A 21,768-nucleotide genomic window follows, 5' to 3' on the forward strand; every position below is an offset into this window, starting at 1 on the left:
TTGTATCCAAGAGAAGGGTGTTCTTGGCTCCCGACACACCATTTGGGGCAGTGGCGTAGCGTGGGGGGTGCAGGGGGGGCCGGCCGCACCGGGCGCAACACCTGGGGGTTAGGGTTAGGGGGCGCAAACCCACGGGTTAGGGGGCGCAAATTACTTGCCTTGCCCCGGGTGCTGACAACCCACGCTACGCCACTGATTTGGGGGAAGACATTTCATGGTCCCCAGCTAAAGAATCCGGCCACCGTTCTTAACTCGCTCAAATGCCCGTTCCACGTGGAGAGCAGTTTCAACGGCCAGGCATGGGAATCTAGTTATCGCACAAGTTTTATTTATAGTCTTGCCCACATACTTAAGACTCTGTAGCAAGGGCAAGGACTCACCTTGCCCAGCACATACAGCATGTGTGTGTCCGAGTCATAGAAAGGAAACAAGAGACCCGAGGAACCGTCCATATCCTCCTCTACTAAAGGCACGGAAAGGTCACCCTGCGTGAGGAAGCCAAAAACTACAGCTATAAAGTGGCAAAACACAACAAGAACAACAAATGCAGTTCCAGAAGGATTTAGAGCAGGGGCCGCCAACTTCTTGGGGCCACTGGGCACATAGGGCGTTTGCACCAGTCACAAAATGGCTGCTGTGAGGGCCTGGCATAAAACAAAATGGCTGCCACATCTAAAAGAGCAGGGAAAGTGACACAAAATGGCGCAGACATGCCATGCCCCACATCAGCCACTGTTGTGCTCTCTCACAGAGAGAAGCTCTTTGCACATCTCTGTTCGTAATTGCTTTGATTTGTTTGTTTGCTTGCTTGCCGTCCATCTGGCTGGGTTGCCCCAGCCACTCTGGGCGGCTCCCAACCCCCCAAAAAATACTAAAAGCACAATACAACATCACACACTAAAAGCTTCCCTGAATAGGGCTGCCTTCAGATGTCTTTTAAAAAGCACATAGCTGTTTATCTCTCTGTTACTATATTTGAATGAGCTTTAAAGATTTAGCGTGTGCACACGGCCTAAACAGCAGAGAGAGACAGAGCTGAAGTGTTGATCTGTGATGGAACCATTTGCGTGGCGAGTGCCTGAAGTGGTTTGCTGAGCAACTCACCTGATCCCATAGTGCAATTTGCCTGTTGTTCCACCTGGATGTCCCCGTGGAGAGCAGCTTTTTCATGTTTCCTAGAAACAAAACTTTATTCACTCTGTGAGACTTGTTGTTTGCTTCCTGCAAGAAGACACGGCGTGTTACTCAGAGGAAATCAAGCACACCAAATGCTGCTTCTTTCAGTGAAACTCATCTGCACCTGCCTATTGTCTGAAGTTTTGAAAACCCTCCACCATCAGAATTCACAGCTTTTGCTTATCTCCCTGTACAGCTGATGCAGCAATACAGTGGTACCTCGGGTTACATACGCTTCAGGTTACATACGCTTCAGGTTACAGACTCCGCTAACCCAGAAATATTACCTCGGGTTAAGAACTTTGCTTCAGGATGAGAACAGAAATCGTGCTCCGGCGGCGCAGCAGCAGCAGGAGGCCCCATTAGCTAAAGTGGTGCTTCAGGTTAAGAACAGCTTCAGGTTAAGAACGGACCTCCGGAACGAATTAAGTACTTAACCCGAGGTACCACTGTATGTGATTTGGGAGCCATACCAGACTAATTTAAGGTAGACTGTCAAGGCAGGGCTTGCCAGGCCTCTTGGGGAACGCTACTTTGCTCCTGGGGAACGATCACATTACACACCAACTGATGAATCATCCGAGCTAGAAAACTACATAGAAGACTGTCCTCTTAAAGGCTTTTATTGCAGGACCCTCTTGCGTATTCCACTTAAATCAGCAGCGTGTACCACAGGCCTTGGGACACAGAAACACTTCGCAGGAGAAATGAAGAGGGTAACTGGGAATCAGGATCCCTGGTAGATAAGTGACAGGAGCAAGCCAGCAGTAAATCACACCCTGCCTGTTGAAGTTAACTCTTTATTAGCAAGAATAGGATCTGCACAGACTTGGCTGAGCGTCAAGCCTAAGGAGCACAGCAGCTCATCCCAAGTAGTTCTTGCCCCATGGATCAATTGCCCAGACTAAAGGTTCCTGTCTCCCCACAGCCATCTATGTCTCCTTTCCAAGTTTCCCTCCCCCAAACAATCGGAGACTGCACCTGCATGCCTTGTTCTTCCCACTTCATGCCTCCTCTGGTTCTGGGAGACCAGGGAGGAGCCTAGCTTGTTGCAGCACAAGGGGAAGACATCCTTGCTTCTTCCCCAGCTTGACTGATCTCTGCCTCTGGGCCTCCCGCTCACCAGCTTCCACTTCTGATTCTGGACTTCTCTCAGCCACAGACTGTCTTAGCACACTAAGCCCTGTTACGCCTTTAGCTTCTGACACCAGTTCTTCCCAATCTTCTCCCTCTGATCACTCATCACCATCCCACCACTCCCTAAGCTCTAAGCCTTCTACCCTGTGTGGTTCCCTCCCACTATTCCTGTGAGTCCAACCGGTCCAGGACAATGCATCAGGCTGGACGCTGAATAATGGGGGGGGGGGTGCCATATTTTTCACTCCATAAGGCGCACCTGACCACAAGGTGCACCTACTTTTTTGGGGGTTGGGGGGGGGGAATTCAAGAAAAAAAATATGCGGCTCTTGGGGGCTTTTGCGGGAGGTGGGGTAAGTGTGAGAGCCTCGCTCTGTCCCTTCCTCCACCTCCCACAAAAGCCAGGGATAGCCGCACAAAGCCTCCCCAGGGCAACGGGATGAAGGCTCCCCGCTGCCCTGCGGAGGCTTTGCGGGCTACCCCAGAAGTGCTTTCCCTCACTGCCAGCCCCAAAGAACAGGTCAGGGCTGGCAGGGGAAGCCCGGGTCCCCCACCCCAGCCCCAGGGACCACACATTCACTCCATAAGACGCACAGACATTTCCCCTTAGATTTTAAGAGGGGGAAAGTGTGCCTTATGGAGCGAAAAATACGGTACTTTAGAAATGAAATGAATGGCCTATGACTGACTTCTGCCTCCCTCAAAATGTGGTGATTATGGTGCAAAATAACGGGCGTAGCCCCTAGGGGCCTTCGGGGAGGGACATTGGGCCCACCAACCCATCTAAGCTTGATTGACACTCCCCACCTGAAAGATAAGGTAACTGCAAGCAGTCAAGTGACGATCTTAATGTCATGGACGGCAGCCGAGTCACCTTCCCACTGCTAAACTGCCTATATCAAGCTAGGTGGACGGCCCATCCGATGTGAAAAAGAGTTGTGATTCCAATTCAGAATCAATTCATCATTATTCAGGAGCAGGGGAAGCTAACTTTGAAAGTGCTGCCCAGCTGCAGAACAGAATAAGGCTGTAAATGACAGCAGCTCTGGTTTGGGCCCCCAGATGTAAACCTGGTGTAGGATCTAAGCTAGATCTTCTGCTCTAACCCTGTTGTTTCAGAGAAAGATGCACCCCACCTTCTGGCCTGCAGAGCTATCTTTCTCCTGTGCACAAGAGAGAACATCCTTTTAGCCATCTAAAACAAACAGCAAGCTGTCTTCCCGCGTGGCGCTGTCTCGCCAGCCCTGCATACCTGTAAGACAGTTCCTGCTCGTGGGTCAATGACCCTTATTTTCCTGTCCCTGCAGGCCGTGGCTAAGAGGCTTCCGTCTGTGTTGAACGACATGGAAAGAATGACGTCCGTGTGGAAGTGGATTGTCTTCACCGGGGTCTGAATTACAGACTCTTTGGTGTCAAGGTTCCAGATCATGATCTGAAGGCAAAGAGAGGTGCGTTCGTGAAAGTTTCCTGAGCTCCCCACCCACAGTGCAGACAACGCACAAAAAGAACAATGACTACTCCCAACGCTATGCAACTTGGACAAATTGCACACAGCACATTTCCATGATTTTCCCTGTTTGACCGGGCAAAATTTATGCAGCTTCTGCTAGTCACGGGGAAGGAGAGGCAGCTTCACGGGGTGAAAATGCTCCAGTCCCTGAATACTGAAAACTATATCCAGCAATGAATCTGGCTTGTGAAGTTTCAGGAGGCATCACCACCCACTTTTACTTCATTCCTTTGCAACCATTAAGGATTAGAAAAACCCAATTTGTTGCTGGCTTTGACGAAAATTGAGGTTCTTATTTGACACGGATAGTTCAGCTGGTTAGAGCGTGGTGCTGATAATGCCAACGTTGAAGGTTTGATCTTTATATGGGACAGCTGCATGTTCCTGAACTAGAATCACTAGGTGATCCTCGGGGTCCCTTCCAACTCTACAATTCTGCGCCTGAATTCTGCAACCAATACCATATTCTGTGGTCTTGCAGAACTGTGGCATATTTATTTGCAATTCGGGCTTATATGGTGCTTTGCACAAATAACAACAACATGTCACCTCCCTACAAACAAACACACACACACACACACACACACACACACACATACATACACATAATCTAAAGAAACAAGTTGTGGGAACATCCTGCTAGGCAATTCTGCGCCGGCTTATCCATCCCCCCCCCCTGCATTTTTACCCCTCTCTTGCTTTGTGTTCTATATGCATGCTGGGAATAGACTGTGGCCACCATGTTTTGGAACACAGGAAGTAACTATAAGGCAAAATCCTTTAGTTTGGCAGAGGGTTAAATCCTCTCATTCATTTCACACACCTCAGATACTCTGCCCAAGACCCCCCATGGAAGCAGAACAGAACAACAGCATGTTGATGCTTGAAATGAAGGTTAACAAGACCCTGACTCACTTTGTAATCATAGCCGGTGCTGAAAAGGATGTTGCTCGCAGTTGGGTGCCATTCGATGAGTCCCACCCTTCGCGAATGACCAAGAAGCTCCTTCTGTGCATCTGTGATGTTTGTTGTGAGTAAGTGGTGAGGAATGTTCCAGACTTTAACCTAAGAGACACAGCAGTGCAGAGACTTTAAGCCAGCTCCGTTAATCAACACCTGCCATTAGCAGCAGCAATCAGGACTAATAAGTCTTAATCAGTAGTTGAGGGTAAAGGAATGTGGGATGGAGAGATGGTTTGCAGGGGGTGGCAGAGGGGCAGGATCAATGCGCACCCAGTGCATATCCAACCCTCACAGTCTAGGAACCCATCCTGTCCCTTGTTTCCACCATGTGGGCCACCAAGTGTCTGTGCACAAACAAAGGTAACATCAAGTCAAGAGAGATGTTCCACCTGCACAGTGAGAGTTGTGCTTTCCATTGCCCCCCCCCCCAAAAAGGGGGGAAGGGTATCTGATCTGTCTCACTTCCTGCATTGCCGCTTTAGGGTGGAAGCGCCAAACCAGGACCTTAAGAAGTGCCCCACTCAACTGAAGTGTTTATTTGCATTTCTCACCCTGCCTCCAAAGAATGGCATTTCTGGCCTCGCAACAACATTATGAACTCAGTCAAGTTAAACCTGGCTCTAACATCCAAATCTACTGCTCCAACAACAGTATCTCCTAGTTACTTTATCAGCTGTCCCTTGGAGCCTTCCTAGCAAATGATGAGGCCTTTCGAACTAGGGTAAACATGTTGCTGCCCAGTCTCCATCATCATCAAAAACACCTTGATGCCTTATGTGCTCCTACCTCTCTCTTGAATTCTGAATCACTAACCAGTGTTACGCTCGCACCAGCATTTTCAGTGTGGTTACATCCACTCTACATCAGGCAACCACAACCGGAAACATATCTGCCGGCTTTGGTTTGAGCTAACCATGGTTAGGGGGACGCGGGTGGCGCTGTGGGTTAAACCACAGAGCCTAGGACTTGCTGATCAAAAGGTCGGCAGTTCGAATCCCCGCGACGGGGTGAGCTCCCGTTGCTCGGTCCCTGCTCCTGCCCACCTAGCAGTTTGAAAGCACATCAAAGTGCAAGTAGATAAATAGGTACCGCTCCGGCGGGAAGGTAAACGGCGCTTCCGTGTGCTGCTCTGGTTCACCAGAAGCGACTTAGTCATGCTGGCCACATGACCCGGAAGCTGTACGCCGGCTCCCTCGGCCAGTAAAGCAAGATGAGCGCCGCAACCCCAGAGTTGTCCACGACTGGACTTAACACTCAGAGGTCCCTTTACCTTTAACCATGGTTAGAACAGTGCTGACTTAACACTAACTATAGCTATGAAAGGAAAGGGGGTGAGCCTATGGGATAATCTCGATCTTCTAACCATAGTTAGGAAACTGGGTTCCCGAAACTTACGGTGGTATCTTCAGAGCACGAGGCTATTACAAAGTCATCGAAAGGGTTCCACTTAATGTCTAAAACATTCCCTTTGTGCCCACAGATGCGAGGGTAATGCGGGTCGAGTTTTCCTGTCTGGAAACAAACGGAAAGATTTAGTTCCCAAACTGCAACGTCTCTGATAAGGCCTGTCAATCAACACAAAGCAAAACAGAACTCTCCAGTGTGTCTTGTCCTTCATGGTTTTATCTTGATCCCTTAATGTATCTGTCTCTTGGAGCCATACCCATATTAAACCACCAGTATCAACAGTTTCCATAACTTGCTTGTGTTCCCTTTTGCAGGGTTTGGATACAAACTACACAGACTAGGGGCTCCTCCAGATGAAGTGTTTATTGAGCAGTCATCTTGAGTCGCTTGCACAAAGTTCTGTGGAAATTAGACTCATCCAGTCTTTATTGACCATTCATTCTGATTTGCTTGTGTGGGGTGTTTATACGTCTTCCTGTGAATCATGTATTCATCCCACACTTTTCATTGAATTTCTCTGTCACTTTCCTAACTGCAAAAAGTCTGCTGCTGCTTTTTTTTTCCTTTCAAAAAGCGGATTCTTGTACTAGGGTGACAGAGTGCACTGATCCACGTTGATTCTGCAATCCTAAATTTCTTGTATGCACTTGAATCCTTCCCACAAAATACTGATAATCTGGAAACAATCCAGTAGGGAAGGACTGAAAACAAAACACATACAAATTTAGGGTGAAGAAAAACATATTTTAAAGCAGCCAAGCCAGTCTGAGAATGCCCATATGTTTAATACACATATGTTTTTCTCTCCTAAGGCAAGCTTTCTGCCAGTTTCCAGCATAGTTGATTTGAAATATAGCTGTGGATGGTGCCTATTGGCTAGTTTCTGTGATGACACAAATGTCACCCCCCCCCTCAATTCCTCAATTTACTTTCACAACTTTATTTTGAACATTTGAGGTTTGTTTGGGGTTTTTTGGATGGTGGATGGACATTTAAATGAAATACCATGTATGTGTGGCTTAGGGGAAAAGTCAGACCTGATGTATGAAGGAAGAGGAAAAATGATGACAAATTCAGCATGGAACCAGCTGGAATATATTCTGCAATGGGTATGTTGCAAAGCTAGACTCCCAATGCAGATTAAGAACCTGCAATAACTGCATCTTACATGTGTTTTCAAATACTACCCAGAAACAGCAAAGGAGAGAGGCTCTTGCACAGGAGTTTCCTTCATCTCAAGCAATATGAATGTGGTTGTGATGTGCAACCCTGCTTGCAACACACACTGAGGATGGGAAGCATATTTCCATTTGCATTGCAACGTAGATAGGAAATGCAAATTTCCAACGGCTGTTGTGGGCTGGGTATACGTTTTTGCTGTGCCTCTGTCTGGACTGGAGTCTTAAAATGGCCTCTTAACCTTACAGAGAGCGGAGCTAAAATACATTTTTCTTATTGTATATATTTTCACCACAAGGGGTCTGTAGTAGACAGGTGTTTTGAGGGACACTGTAAAGGTTAGAGAGGATTATTATACTAAATATGTAAGTAAGATTTGGATTATAACATATATCTATTACATAAAGGAAGCACAAGTGATGTCTGGCTGTTTTGTGGACCAAGATACTAATACACTCACTTTCGGCCACACCGCCACTGTTATACAACCCCCAAAAGGTTTTCCCCAGGGTGAAAAATGGTTAGTAAACCCTGTCTTAAAGGGGCAATAACCAATTAAGAGTACTTTTGGAGAACATCTAAAGAGCTATTACAGTTGCGTGAAAACGTGAGCAGGGTTTGAAATATGAGCAAGAGAAGAAACGCATTAAGGTTAATCACTTAGGATGTGTGTTATAAGTTAAATTATGCAATGTTAAAGGATAAACATAGAACCCCATGGAGAGGGGGATGGGAAGTCAACGGATAAATTAAAGGTATTATGGATGGCAAAGTATGAACACTTTTGAAAACAAAATACAGTGGTGCCTCGCAAGACGAAATTAATTCGTTCCGCAAGTCTCTTCGTCTTGCGGATTTTTCGTCTTGCGATGCACGGTTTCCCATAGGAATGCATTGAAAATCAATTAATGCGTTCCTAGGGAAACCGCCTTCAGACCAGGTCCGGGGACAGTCTGTCCCCGGACCTCTTCTGAAGACTGGGGGGGGGGGGACAAGGGCTTTTCTTCCCACCCCCAGCATTTTAAAAAACCCTGGGACAGCGGAGGACTTCTCCGCTGTGCGGGGCTATCTTAAAATGCTGGCGGGCGGCATTTTAAAATCGCCCCGGACAGCGGAGGACTTCTCCGCTGTCCGGGGCGATTTAAAAGCCCCTGGGAAGGCAGGCAGGGGGGACAAAGACTTTCGCCCCCTGCCCGCCTTCAGAAGGTGTCCCCGCCCCCCGCCCCACTTCGGAACAGCTTTCCGAAGTGGGGCGGATGGGACAGGTGTCCCCGCCCCCCCGCCCCACTTCGGAAAGCTGTTCCGAAGTGGGGCGGCGGCGGCAGGTGTCCCCGCCCCCACGCCCCACTTCGGAAAGCTGTTCCGAAGTGGGGCGGCGGCGGCAGGTGTCCCCGCCCCCACGCCCCACTTCTGAAAGCTGTTCCGAAGTGGGGCGGCGGCGGCAGGTGTCCCCGCCCCCCCGCCCCACTTCGGAAAGCTGTTCCGAAGTGGGGCGGATGGGACAGGTGTCCCCGCCCCCCCGCCCCACTTCGGAAAGCTGTTCCGAAGTGGGGGGGGCGGTGGCAGGTGTCCCCGCCCCCCCGCCCCACTTCGGAAAGCTGTTCCGAAGTGGGGCGGCGGCGGCAGGTGTCCCCGCCCCCACGCCCCACTTCTGAAAGCTGTTCCGAAGTGGGGCGGCGGCGGCAGGTGTCCCCGCCCCCCCGCCCCACTTCGGAAAGCTGTTCCGAAGTGGGGCGGATGGGACAGGTGTCCCCGCCCCCCCGCCCCACTTCGGAAAGCTGTTCCGAAGTGGGGGGGGCGGTGGCAGGTGTCCCCGCCCCCCGCCCCACTTCGGAAAGCTGTTCCGAAGTGGGGCGGCGGCGGCAGGTGTCCCCGCCCCCACGCCCCACTTCGGAAAGCTGTTCCGAAGTGGGGCGGCGGCGGCAGGTGTCCCCGCCCCCCCGCCTCACTTCGGAACAGCGTTCCGAAGTGGGGCGACTGGGGCAGGTGTTCCCCCAAGCGCTTCTAAAGGCGGGCGGCGGTGAGGGAATCCCTTGGACCCCCGCCGGACTTCAAAAGTGCTTCGGGAAGTCCCGCGGGGGGCCAAGGGATTCCCTCCCAGCCGCCTGCATTTAAAAGCACTCCGGGGAAAGCAGCGAAGTGCGCTGCTTTCCCCGGAGTGCTTTTAAACGCAGGCGGCTGGGAAGGAATCCCTTGGCCCCCCGCCGGACTTAAAAAGAGCTTCGGGAAGTCCCGCGGGGGGCCAAGGGATTCCCTCCCAGCTGCCCGCATTTAAAAGCACTCTGGGCAAAGCAGCGAAGTGCGCTGCTTTGCCCAGAATGCTTTTAAACGCAGGCGGCTGGGAAGGAATCCCTTGGCCCCCCGCCGGACTTAAAAAGAGCTTCGGGAAGTCCCGCGGGGGGCCAAGGGATTCCCTCCCAGCCGCCCGCATTTAAAAGCACTCTGGGCAAAGCAGCGAAGTGCGCTGCTTTGCCCAGAGTGCTTTTAAACGCAGGCGGCTGGGAAGGAATCCCTTGGCCCCCCGCCGGACTTAAAAAGAGCTTCGGGAAGTCCCGCGGGGGGCCAAGGGATTCCCTCCCAGCCGCCCGCATTTAAAAGCACTCTGGGCAAAGCAGCGAAGTGCGCTGCTTTGCCCAGAGTGCTTTTAAAAGCGGGCGGCTGGGAAGGAATCCCTTGGCCCCCCGCCGGACTTAAAAAGAGCTTCGGGAAGTCCCGCGCGGGGCCAAGGGATTCCCTCCCAGCCGCCCGCATTTAAAAGCACTCCGGGGAAAGCAGCGAAGTGCGCTGCTTTCCCCGAGCGCTTCTAAATGCGCTGCGCTTCCCCGCTGTCCCAGAGATTTCCCTATGGGCTTTCGTCTTGCGAAGCAAGCCCATAGGGAAATTCGTTTTGCGAAGCGCCTCCAAAACGGAAAACCCTTTCGTCTAGCGGGTTTTCCGTCTTGCGAGGCGTTCGTCTTGCGGGGCACCACTGTACATCTCTTTTTTTTAAAGAGTGCTTTTTGGAATAGTCATTCAGTCCAATCACCCTGTGAATGTGTTGTCCAAAACCAGCCCCAGAATTACATACATTTACAAAAGGAAGCATTCGTGACTTTATCCTGGATGACGACCTTTTGGATCATCCTGTAGCTCTATCACCACCATCCTTAGCACAAGAATTGGTGGCAAGTGGTTTAGGTCCTCGGTCTGGCCCCCAGCAGAGCCTCAGATCCCAGGGACCCTCGCCTAAAAATATGGCTTTCTCTTATGAAAACCAATACATCTGCAAAGGGCTCACCAGGAAACTCAGGATGAGTGGGAAAGGCAAAAGGGCTCTTTAAGCCCCCTTCAACCTGCAACAGCAAGCTCTTCCAGAGTCCTGGTGTTTGTATGGGCAGGGAGGAGGTCCCAGACAACTCAGCAGTGCATTAGCCGCAAACAAAACGAACCCATGCAGTGCAAAAGGAGTTTATATGGGGTTTGTGTGCATGTGTGTAAATGAGCCCTTTGCCCTAGCTCCCAGTTCATGAGAGAGTCAGTAGATAGAGCCAATACTGTTGGCCTTTCAATCCCTTTGGTTTTCAAGTGCCACGGGCAATGCTGGCCTCTGTCCCTCTTTCCTTCCCTCCCTCTTCTGATGCCCTCTCACATCTCTGCCTCCCAAAGGCTCACACAGCTGTTTATTGCAGCGGCCCTGGCTACAAGCTCCGCAGGTGAATGGTGCTTCTGGGGCTGGCCGGGGGGGGGGTGCTTCCCAGCCCCCTGTGGGGCAGTGTGAGGAAGCACCTCTCTTTGGGGCAGGGGGGGCAGCTCACAGGCTGCCCAGAGGACTCCCAAGGAGCGGGGAGAGGAGGTTGAGGGAACACTCTACAAGGGAGGGTGTTTGAAAAAGGGTGAGAGGCTGCCAGCTCTGCAGGCAAGGGGTGACATTACTGGGCTCCTGAGCCCCACAGGGTTGCCACAAGAGAGGTGTGGGCTCAAAGAGGTTGAAAACCTCTGCCTTACTCCATTCAAAATATGCTCCTCTGTTAAAATGAATGGGCTATTTGGGCTTTAGGAGGTTCCATTGCCCACCGAGACGTACAAACACACGAAACCAGCTACACCTGTCAGTAAGGTGGTCCTTACCTGATTTACTGGTATGACAATAAAGGCTCCTCCGCCGGCACATTCTGTCACAACAGCAACGAAATGCGGGTTCACAGTGCAGAAGTGATTGTCGTGAACACTGCGGGTGATAGGCACACAGTCGTAGCACTTCTCCTTACTGGCTGCCTTGCCGTAAACATGGCGGAATTTTGAACTCCGGTACTGAGGGGACCATGACATCTGCAATGAACACAGAAAACGGAACCGTGAAGCCACCAGACCGTTCGAGATTTCAGATTCAAATGAGGACACTCTTGTACTTCGGGTTACATACACTTCAGGTTACATACGCTTCAGGTTACACACTCCGCTAACCCATAAATAGTGCTTCAGGTTAAGAACTTTGCTTCAGGATAAGAACAGAAATCGGGCTCAGGCGGCGCGGCGGCAGCAGGAGGCGGCCCCATTAGCTAAAGTGGTGCTTCAGGTTAAGAACAGTTTCAGGTTAAGAACAGACCTCCGGAACGAATTAAGTACAGTGGTGCCTCGCAAAACGAAATTAATTCGTTCCGCAAGTTTTTTCTTCTTGCGAGTTTTTCGTCTTGCGATGCACGGTTTCCCATAGGAATGCATTGAAAATCAATCAATGCGTTCCTATGGAAACCGCCTTCAGACCAGGTCTGGGGACAGTCTGTCCCCCGACCTCTTCTGAAGGCTGGGGGGGGGGGAACAAGGGCTTTTCTTCCCACTGCCAGCCTTCAGAAGGCTGTTCTGAAGGCTGGCGGTGGGAAGAAAAGTCCTTCTTCCCACCTCCCGCCCCGCAAGCTCCAGGGACAGGAGGACTTTGCTGCCGACCGCCAGCATTTTAAAAGCCCCTGCTGTCCCGGGGCGATTTTAAAATGCTGGCGGGCGGCAGCGAAGCCTCCGCTGTCCCGGGGGGATTTTAAAATGCTGGGGGTCGGCAGCGAACGCTTCGCTCCCGCCTGCCAGCATTTTAAGATCGCCCGGGACAGCAGAGAAGTCTCCGCTGCCCCGGGCGATCTTAAAATGCTGGCGGGCGGGAGCGAAGCGTTCGCTGCCGACCCCCAGCATTTTAAGATCGCCCGGGACAGCAGAGAAGTCTCCGCTGTCCCGGGAAGGCAGGCGGGGGGGAGCAAAGACTTTTGCCCCCCCCGCCGGCCTTCAGAAGAGGTCCAGGACCTCTTCTGAAGGCCGGCGGTGGGCGAAAGTCTTTGCTCCCGACCGCCAGTATTTTAAAAGAGGTCCCCGAAGATTTCCCTATGGGCTTTCTTCTTGCGAAGCAAGCCCATAGGGAAATTCGTCTTGCGGAACGACTCAAAAACGGAAAACTCTTTCGTCTTGCGAGTTTTTCGTTTTGCGAGGCGTTCGTCTTGCGGGGCACCACTGTACTTAACCCGAGGTACCACTGTATATGTAAGGTAAAAGGTAAAGGGCCCCTGGACAGTTAAGTCTAGTCAAAAGCGACTATGGGGTTGAGGCGCTCATCTTGCTTCAGGCCAAGAGAGCCGGCGTTTGTCCACAGACAGCTTTCCAGGTCATGTGGCCAGCATGACTAAACCGCTTCTGGCGCAACGGCACACTGTGACGGAAACCAGAGCGCACGGAAAAGCCGTTTACCTTCCCACCGCAGTGGTAACTATATATCTACTTGCACTGGTGTGCTTTCGAACTGCTAGTATGTATATGCATTTATATGCATCCCAGCAAACTCTTGGTGAATTGGGCGCTTCCCCTGCATGTAAAGACAAGCTCCGGTGGATTGAACAGATGCGACTAATGGTGGGTCCAACAGTCAAGAAGGTGGTTTCTGCACGCACTGTAGAGGAAAGTGAGGGGCAGGTGGGGCTTGTCAACCTGAGAAAGCAGCCCATCTAGGAGAAGGAAAACTCTCAAACGAAACCTCCATCAGGAGTAAACCATGGGTAGGCCAACTAAGGCCTGGGGGCCGGATCTGGCCCAATCACCTTCTAAAACCGGTCCGCAGATGGTCCAGGAATCAGCATGTTTTACATGAGCAGAATGTGCCCTTTTATTTAAAATGCATCTCTGGGTTATTTGTGGAGCATAGGAATTCGTTCATTTTTCTTTTCAAAATATAATCCGGCCCCCTGAAATTATATGGCTTCAGTAGAAATGTTATAAGGAATTAAGTATAAATAGATTAATAGAGTATTAAAGGAAAATAAGGTTAAAAGGTGTTAAGATAATTATAGGATAGAAAACAGGGGAAGATGGTAAGGAATTGCTGAAATAATTAATAGAAGTGGAATACAAAAAGGGAGGTGTGAGGAGGCCGTGGAAATATGAGAAAGAAATATAAGATATCGGAAGTTTTTTTTTGTTTGTTTTTTTCCTTCTTTTTTCTTTTGATGTGTTTTTAAAGTGTTTTGTTTTGTTAATTTTTATGTAGTGTTTTTGTATTATAATGTATTGTTTTTTCTTTTGTAAGTATTTAAATTGTTGTAAAAGTAATAAATATTATTATAAACAAACAACAAAATATAATCCGGCCCCCGACAAGGTCTGGAGGACAGTGGACCGGCCCCCTGCTGGAAAAGTTTGCTGACCCCTGGAGTAAACCCTACACAAATCCAGAGTGGAGTCCCCAAGACACTTGGGTGGTGCCTTGTAGGCCTCCTTCTTGCGATTCCTGCAGCTAAGCCAGTGCCAAGTGTATTGCTCTGCTTTCCTTTAGACCAAATTAGTGAGGCTGAGAGGTCTTGTCGTCTCGGCAGCCCATGATCTCCAGACACACTGCCAAGGCTTGCGCCCCAGGGAGGTCACTTCAGTGCCGCTAACACAGTGGTTTGACTTCACTCCATTGTCTCTTGAGACCGACGGATCCCAGCAATATAATATGTATACATGGGAATTCCTTGTAGATGACTGAAAAGAGTAAGTCAGGTTGTGTACCCACAGCAATGCCCGAGGGGGAATGACTGCTGGGAGGAGTGCAGAAAGAAGCAGTGCCATGGTACACCTGCAGGAGCACAGCCGGACACCTACAACTGCCCCACCTGCAACAAAACATGTCTCTCCTGTATTGGTCTCTACAGCCACAGCAGGCACTGTAGCTCCCCGGTGGTTTGACTTCCAGTGGTTTGACTCTTCCACTGTCTCCCGAGACAGACGGATGCCTATTCTTACATCAGTTATTAGTGCCTGTCTGTCTCACACACTCACATTCTGACACACTGTTGAACATTCTTCCCTGATTACTGTATCCATTTATCCTGTCTACCCTGTTGTTGTGTTGTTGTGTTGTTGTTTAGTCGTTTAGTCGTGTCCAACTCTTCGTGACCCCATGGACCAGAGCACGCCAGGCCCTCCTGTCTTCCACTGCCTCCCGCAGTTTGGTCAAACTCATGCTGGTAGCTTCGAGAACACTGTCCAACCATCTCGTCCTCTGTCGTCCCCTTATCCTTGTGCCCTCCATCTTTCCCAACATCAGGGTCTTTTCCAGGGAGTCTTCTCTTCTCATGAGGTGGCCAAAGTGCCAGCCAAAGCTTCAGGATCTGTCCTTCCAGTGAGCACTCAGGGCTGATTTCCTTCAGAATGGATAGGTTTGATCTTCTTGCAGTCCATGGGACTCTCAAGAGTCTCCTCCAGCACCAGAATTCAAAAGCATCAATTCTTCGGCGAGCAGCCTTCTTTATGGTCCAGCTCTCACTTCCATACATCACTTCTGGAAAAACCATAGCTTTAACTATACGGACCTTTGTTGGCAAGGTGATTTGGCTTTTTAAGCAGTTGTGTTAAACTGAGGTTGCAATCCAGTGCATGCTTACTTGAGTGTAAGCCAAACTGAACACAACGGAAATTCTTCCAAAGGACTTTCCCCCAACTTTCATAGGCTAGATTTCCTATTTGTTTATTTATTTTTTAAATTAAAAATGTTTGATAGAACGTTTATTCCCACAATGGATCTGGATTACAGAATAGCTGCAACTCAGATGCACCAGCAACATTTGCTTTCTGGATAGGCAGTTACAGGGAGGGGGATACAGAAGGGAAGTTAATGAATACCAGGGCACATGTATGTATTGCATGTCAAAAATGCCCCTCAAAAATTCCCCCTAAAGGAAAGCAGGGGCAGTGATTAAGGATAGATACCAGAAAACAGTCTGATTAGCCAACTCTCCCTAGTTAATAAAGACAATTAGAGCACATGTACCAAACTAAATTAGCAGGGCAAAGGGGAACAGTGATCTGAGGCAGAAAATTTTCCACTTCATAAGTTCATTAGTAACAATAAATTCCAATTACAAATAAAGTATTAGGTCAGCTTGGCAGTTTCAAAGCTTTTAGCTCTGGTTGCTAAAACAATCATGCTAAATTAGATCATTCTCCAGGACATCAAATAATTTCCCAATGCAAATTACCCTAAATTTTTCCAATTCTATTTTTTTTTAAGAAAACCCACATTACCATTGAGGAGACAGGCATACTATTAAACTCTTTCAACAGTGGCCCCCCAAAACCAGCTTCCTTTTTGCTTCACAATCAGAATAAGATGGAAATGCCAGCAGACCTTATTCTCCTATCATCGGTCATTGCAGTGATTTTTTTTTTTAAAAAAAACTTTAAAAAGCTCAAAACTGCTCTTGGGATTGGAGACATCATGGAGACATCTTGATGACATCATGGGTGCCTGCCAATCAGAGCTTCTGCTGTCAGTTTGCAGAATTGTGGTTCCCACCCATCTCCCTTCAGGACTTGACCTTGAACAGAAAAATTCCATTTGCGCTGAATGTAGCAAGGGCACTTCCAAACTGACGCCACTACTTGGGGGAAAAAATGTTATGTGTATCTCCACCTTCGGTCTGTTTAGTTTTGAGTTTCTGATGAGTCAGATTGAAGGTGGGAAACTACATGGTTCAGGTAGCTGGCCTGATTTTTTATGCCAATAATAATAATAATAATAATAATAATAATAATAATAATAATAATAATATTTATACCCACCCACCTGGCTGGGTTTCCCTAGTTTCAGGCTTAGCTCATTTAGGAACAGTTTCATGGGATGCTGCTACAATGGGATGCTGCTGCTGTTGAATGCATTCTTCGTCACTCCCCCACCCCCCCCTCAAATAATGCAAACATTAAAAGAGAGTAGAAAAAACCAAAATACAGCCATGAAAAAACCAAAAACCATGAATACAGCCATATGCAACATTAAACCTTAAAACAACAACATTACTGGTGCATAAAATAACCCAGGAAAGAACTGCATTTAATGCTAACCCAACGCCCCCCAAAGCCTGGCAAAGCAGGAAGCTTTTACTAGACTTCTCAAAGACCCAACAGAATGGACTCATCGACAGTCCCGTCCGTCCTCATTCCATTTGGAAATTTTGGAAGAAGGTGCCATGACCAAAAAGTCCCTGCTCCTTGCAGTCTCTCACTTTACCACTCATAGTGAGTTTTCTGGAGCCGAAGACTCACTTGATGAACTGAGCATATGGAGCTGTTAAGAAGGTTTTATGGCAGTTTTTCTCAACCTCGAGTCCCCAGCTGTTGTTGGACTACAACTCCCATCATCCCTGTCCGCTGGTCCTGCTAGTGGGGAGCAGGAAGAGGATGTTAGCGAGGGGTGTAGCCATGACTGGGACCCACCGGGGCAAGCCGGGTATGGGAAGGGTGAGGTTGGGGTTGTGGGAAGTATTAATGGGGTGACAGAGGTAGGCAAGGAGGTGGGGGTCAGTGTGCAGCGGCCAGAGGAACAGTACCCTTCATCACAGCCAGAGGACCCTCCGTCTCCACAAACAATCATAATCATTATTATTATTTATTATTTATACCCCACCCATCTGGCTGGGTTTCCCCAGCCACTATGGGCAGCTTCCAACTGAATATTAAAAACAATACAGCATCAGACATTAAAAACTTCCCTAAACAGGGCCGCCTTCAGTTGTCGTTTAAAAGTTGTTTATTGCCTTGACATCTGCTGGGAGGACGTTCCACAGGGCAGGCGCCACTACCGAGAAGGCCCTCTGTCTGGTTCCCTGTAGCCTCACTTCTCGCAATGAGGGAACCACCAGAAGGCCCTCGGCGCTGGATCTCAGTGTCCGGGCTGAACGATGGGGATGGAGACGCTCCTTCAGGTATACTGGACCGAGGCCGTTTAGGGCTTTAAAGGTCAGCACCAACACTTTGAATCGTGCTCGGAAACATACTGGGAGCCAATGCAGATCTCTCAGAACCGGTGTTATGTGGTCCCGGCGGCCGCTCCCAGTCACCAGTCTAGCTGCCGCATTCTGGATTAATTGCAGTTTCCGGGTCACCTTCAAAGGTAGCCCCACGTAGAGCGCATTGCAGTAGTCCAAGCGTGAGATAACTAGAGCATGCACCACTCTGGCGAGACAGTCTGCGGGCAGGGAGGGTCTCAGCCTGCGTACCAGATGGAGATGGTAGACAGCTGCCCTGGACACAGAATTGACCTGTGCCTCCATGGACAGCTGTGAGTCCAAAATGACTCCCAGGCTGCGCACCTGGTCCTTCAGGGTCACAGTTACCCCATTCAGGACCAGGGAATCCTCCACACCCGCCCGCCTCCTGTCCCCTCAAAACAGTACTTCTGTCTTGTCAGGATTCAACCTCAATCTGTTATTATTATTTTATTATTATTATATATTATTTTATTTTTTATACCTGCCCACCCGGCTGGGTTTCCCTAGTTTCAGGCTTAGCTCATTTAGGAACAGTTTCATGGGATGCTGCTACAATGGGATGCTGCTGCTGTCGAATGCATTCTTCGTCACTCTCCCACCCCCCCTCAAATAATGCAAACATTAAAAGAGAGTAGAAAAAACCAAAATACACCCATGAACTACCAAGCCATATGCAGCCCACCAGTCACATATTATGGCCTACCAGGTGTGTGTGACAACTCCTTCCCGCTTTCATTCTAAACAGCAGGTTTATCAGGATCCGGGTGAGCCACCATACATTCGCAGCAAGCTATGAAGATTTGCCCCAACATTAAACCTTAAAACAACAACATTACTGGCGCATAAAATAACCCAGGAAAGAACTGCATTTAATGCTAACCCAACGGCCCCCAAAGCCTGGCAAAGCAGGAAGCTTTTACTAGACTTCTCAAAGACCCAACAGAATGGACTCGTCGACAGTCCCGTCCTCATTCCAGTTGGAAATTTTGGAAGAAGGTGCCATGACCGAAAAGTCCCTGCTCCTTGCAGTCTCTCACTTTACCACTCATAGTGAGTTTTCTGGAGGCGAAGACTCACTTGATGAACTGAGCATATGGAGCTGTTAAGAAGGTTTTATGGCAGTTTTTCTCAACCTCGAGTCCCTAGCTGTTGTTGGACTACAACTCCCATTATCCCTGTCCGCTGGTCCTGCTAGTGGGGAGCAGGAAGAGGATGTTAGCGAGGGGTGTAGCCATGACTGGGACCCACCGGGGCAAGCCGGGTATGGGAAGGGTGAGGTTGGGGTTGTGGGAAGTATTAATGGGGTGAGAGAGGTAGGCAAGGAGGTGGGGGTCAGTGTGCAGCGGCCAGAGGAACAGTACCCTTCATCACACCCAGAGGACCCTCCGTCTCCACAAACAATCATAATCATTATTATTATTTATTATTTATACCCCACCCATCTGGCTGGGTTTCCCCAGCCACTATGGGCAGCTTCCAACAGAATATTAAAAACAATACAGCATCAGACATTAAAAACTTCCCTAAACAGGGCCGCCTTCAGTTGTCTTTTAAAAGTTGTTTATTGCCTTGACATCTGCTGGGAGGGCGTTCCACAGGGCAGGCGCCACCACCAAGAAGGCCCTCTACCTGGTTCTCTGTAACCTCACTTCTTGCAGCAAGGGAACCGCCAGAAGGCCTTTGGCGCTGGACCTCAGTGTCTGGGCTGGATGATGGGGGTGGAGATGCTCCTTCAGGTATACAGGACCGAGGCCGTTTAGGGCTTTAAAGGTCAGCACCAACACTTTGAATTGTGCTTGGAAACATACTGGGAGCCAATGTAGGTCTTTCAGGACCGGTGTTATGTGGTCCCTGCGGCCACTCCCAGTCACCAGTCTAGCTGCTGCATTCTGGAATAATTGCAATCTCCGAGTCACCTTCAAAGGTAGCCCCACGTAGAATGCATTGCAGTAGTCCAAGCGGGCGATAACTAGAGCATGGACCACTCTGTCTGCAGGCAGGTAGGGTCTCAGCCTGCGTACCAGATGGAGCTGGGAGGAGGGATGTGGTTTCTCAAGCAGATTAGGCTCAACACAGGTGAAGGTCACAGGCTTCGCCAAGCCCAGGTGCTACAATCAAAACTTAAGGGAGAAAAGGGGAGCAGAGCTGAGGTGATCTGTCTGCTCAACTGCCCATGGTGATGGACTTCGGCTTGGATGCTCCAAGACCTCTGCTGGGACTGTGCTTTGGGTTTGACTCTGGACTGCGTTTCTTGACTGTTGGACTTTCGCCCAAGGGACTTACCCATATGTGACTGTGCTTTAGTTCTTGCCTAGAGGGTCATATTTTGCTCCCAAGCCTATGGTGACTCTACTTCAGGCATAGGCAAACTCAACCCTCCAGATGTTTTGGGACTACAACTCCCATCATCCCTGACCACTGGTCCTGTTAGCTAGGGATGATGGGAGTTGTAGTCCCAAAACACCTGGAGGGCCGAGTTTGCCTATGCCTGCTCTACTTCTACGTACTATCAATTTATGCTTCTCAGTAGTGTTGGCCTGCCTTTAAGACACATTTGTTTATCTTGGCCTTTAGATGACAATTGTTGCCATGAGCCTTCTATTTCTTTCCTGCAAGAATGGCAATTTGACTGCTTTTAGTTCAAACTTAATTTAGATTTGTTTTCAGTTGTATCTATTTTCTACTGCATGCTGCCTTGGAGAAAGGAGAGGGGAGAAGTAAGAATAAGAAGAAATTTACCGTGGTAATTCCCAAAACAGTTTTTGCTGGATGGCCATCTGTCATAAAGTGTGCCTCCACCCCCATCATTCAACCCGGACACTGAGGTCCAGCTCCGAGGGCCTTCTAGCAGTTCCCTCACTGCGAGAAGTGAGATTACAGGGAACCAGGCAGAGGGCCTTCTCAGTAGTGATGCCCGCCCTGTGGAACGCCCTCTCATCAGATGTCAAGGACATAAACCACTATCTGACTTTTAGAAGACGTCTGAAGGCAGCCTTGTTTAGGGAAGTTTGTAAAGTTTGGTGTTTTATCGTGTTTTTAATATTCTGTTGGGGGCCACGCAGAGTGGCTGGGGAAACCCAGCCAGATGGGTGGGGTATAAACAAACAAACAAATTGTTGTTATTATTATTACAGTGGTACCTCGGGTTACATACACTTCAGGTTACATACGATTCAGGTTACATACTCTGCTAACGCAGAAATAGTGCTTCAAGTTAATAACTTTGCTTCAGGATGAGAACAGAAATCGGTCTCTGGCAGCGCGGCGGCAGCAGGAGGCCCCATTAGCTAAAGTGGTGCTTCAGGTTAAGAACAGATTCAGGTTAAGTACGGACCTCTGGAACGGATTAAGTACTTAACCCGAGGTACCACTGTATTATGCTTCAGTTGAGATTCCCGCCTTGCAGGGGGCTGGACTAGATGACCCCCAGGATCCCTTCCAACGCTAGAATTCTATGATTCTAGGGTTTTTAAAAGGCCAGCATCTTGAACTGTGTTTGAAAACTGACAGGCAACCAGTAAAGATCTTACGATACAGGTATCATATGCTCTATGCAGCTGACTCAGCCAACTTTGTCAGGCAGCTGCGCTTCTGGACCAACTGAGCAGTTCACGTAAGGCAGCCTTGAAAGGCAGCCACACACAGAGTGCATTGCAAAAAAAAATCGAACCAGGAAGCTAGCAGAGAATGTAAGGCAGCTGCCAGGTCCTTCCGAGGGCAAAGCAGAAATGCATACCATGATGCTTAAAAAGATCAAAAAAATGAAAAGCATATTGTGACTTGAAGAGGTCAAGTACTTTGCCAAGCAGAGCCGGAGGCTAAGCTCAAACATCTCTCTTAATCCCGCTGAACGCAGTGTGACTGTGAATAGGTGATCCTTTACACAGCAAAAAGGAATTTAACCATCAGATTTCCTGGCACTAAACGGAGAAGAGATGGTTATCTCTCCTTCAGAAAGGAGGAGGCTGTTTGCCCCTAAGCGCTGTAGACATGTTTTTGCCGAATTATCTGCATATATGTTTGTTTATATCAGTGTAGTCTAGAAGCCCATTAAACGGGAGGATGTGTTGCTACATCGCTGCACGTTGGGAAAGTTTCCAGGCATCGGCAATATGTCACAAATAACTAGGAGGAGGG

General features: G+C 49.2%; 1 protein-coding gene across 2 annotated transcripts in view; it reads right to left on the reverse strand.

Moving 5' to 3' along the window:
* CORO2A (coronin 2A) overlaps positions 1–21,768 on the reverse strand; it is a 67,316-nt gene that overhangs the window by 10,954 nt on the left and 34,594 nt on the right. For both annotated transcript variants that reach the window (XM_081176610.1, XM_081176611.1), the window contains exons 2-7: positions 11,480–11,680; positions 6,182–6,298; positions 4,739–4,888; positions 3,566–3,745; positions 1,105–1,221; positions 381–485 (exon numbers count right to left, since the gene is read on the reverse strand). In XM_081176610.1, the coding sequence (XP_081032736.1) occupies positions 381–485; positions 1,105–1,221; positions 3,566–3,745; positions 4,739–4,888; positions 6,182–6,298; positions 11,480–11,680 (870 nt within the window). The remainder of the gene's footprint in view (positions 1–380; positions 486–1,104; positions 1,222–3,565; positions 3,746–4,738; positions 4,889–6,181; positions 6,299–11,479; positions 11,681–21,768) is intronic.

Source organism: Podarcis bocagei (genome assembly GCF_964188305.1).
Source record: "Podarcis bocagei genome assembly, chromosome: 17".
Lineage (NCBI taxonomy): Eukaryota > Metazoa > Chordata > Lepidosauria > Squamata > Lacertidae > Podarcis > Podarcis bocagei.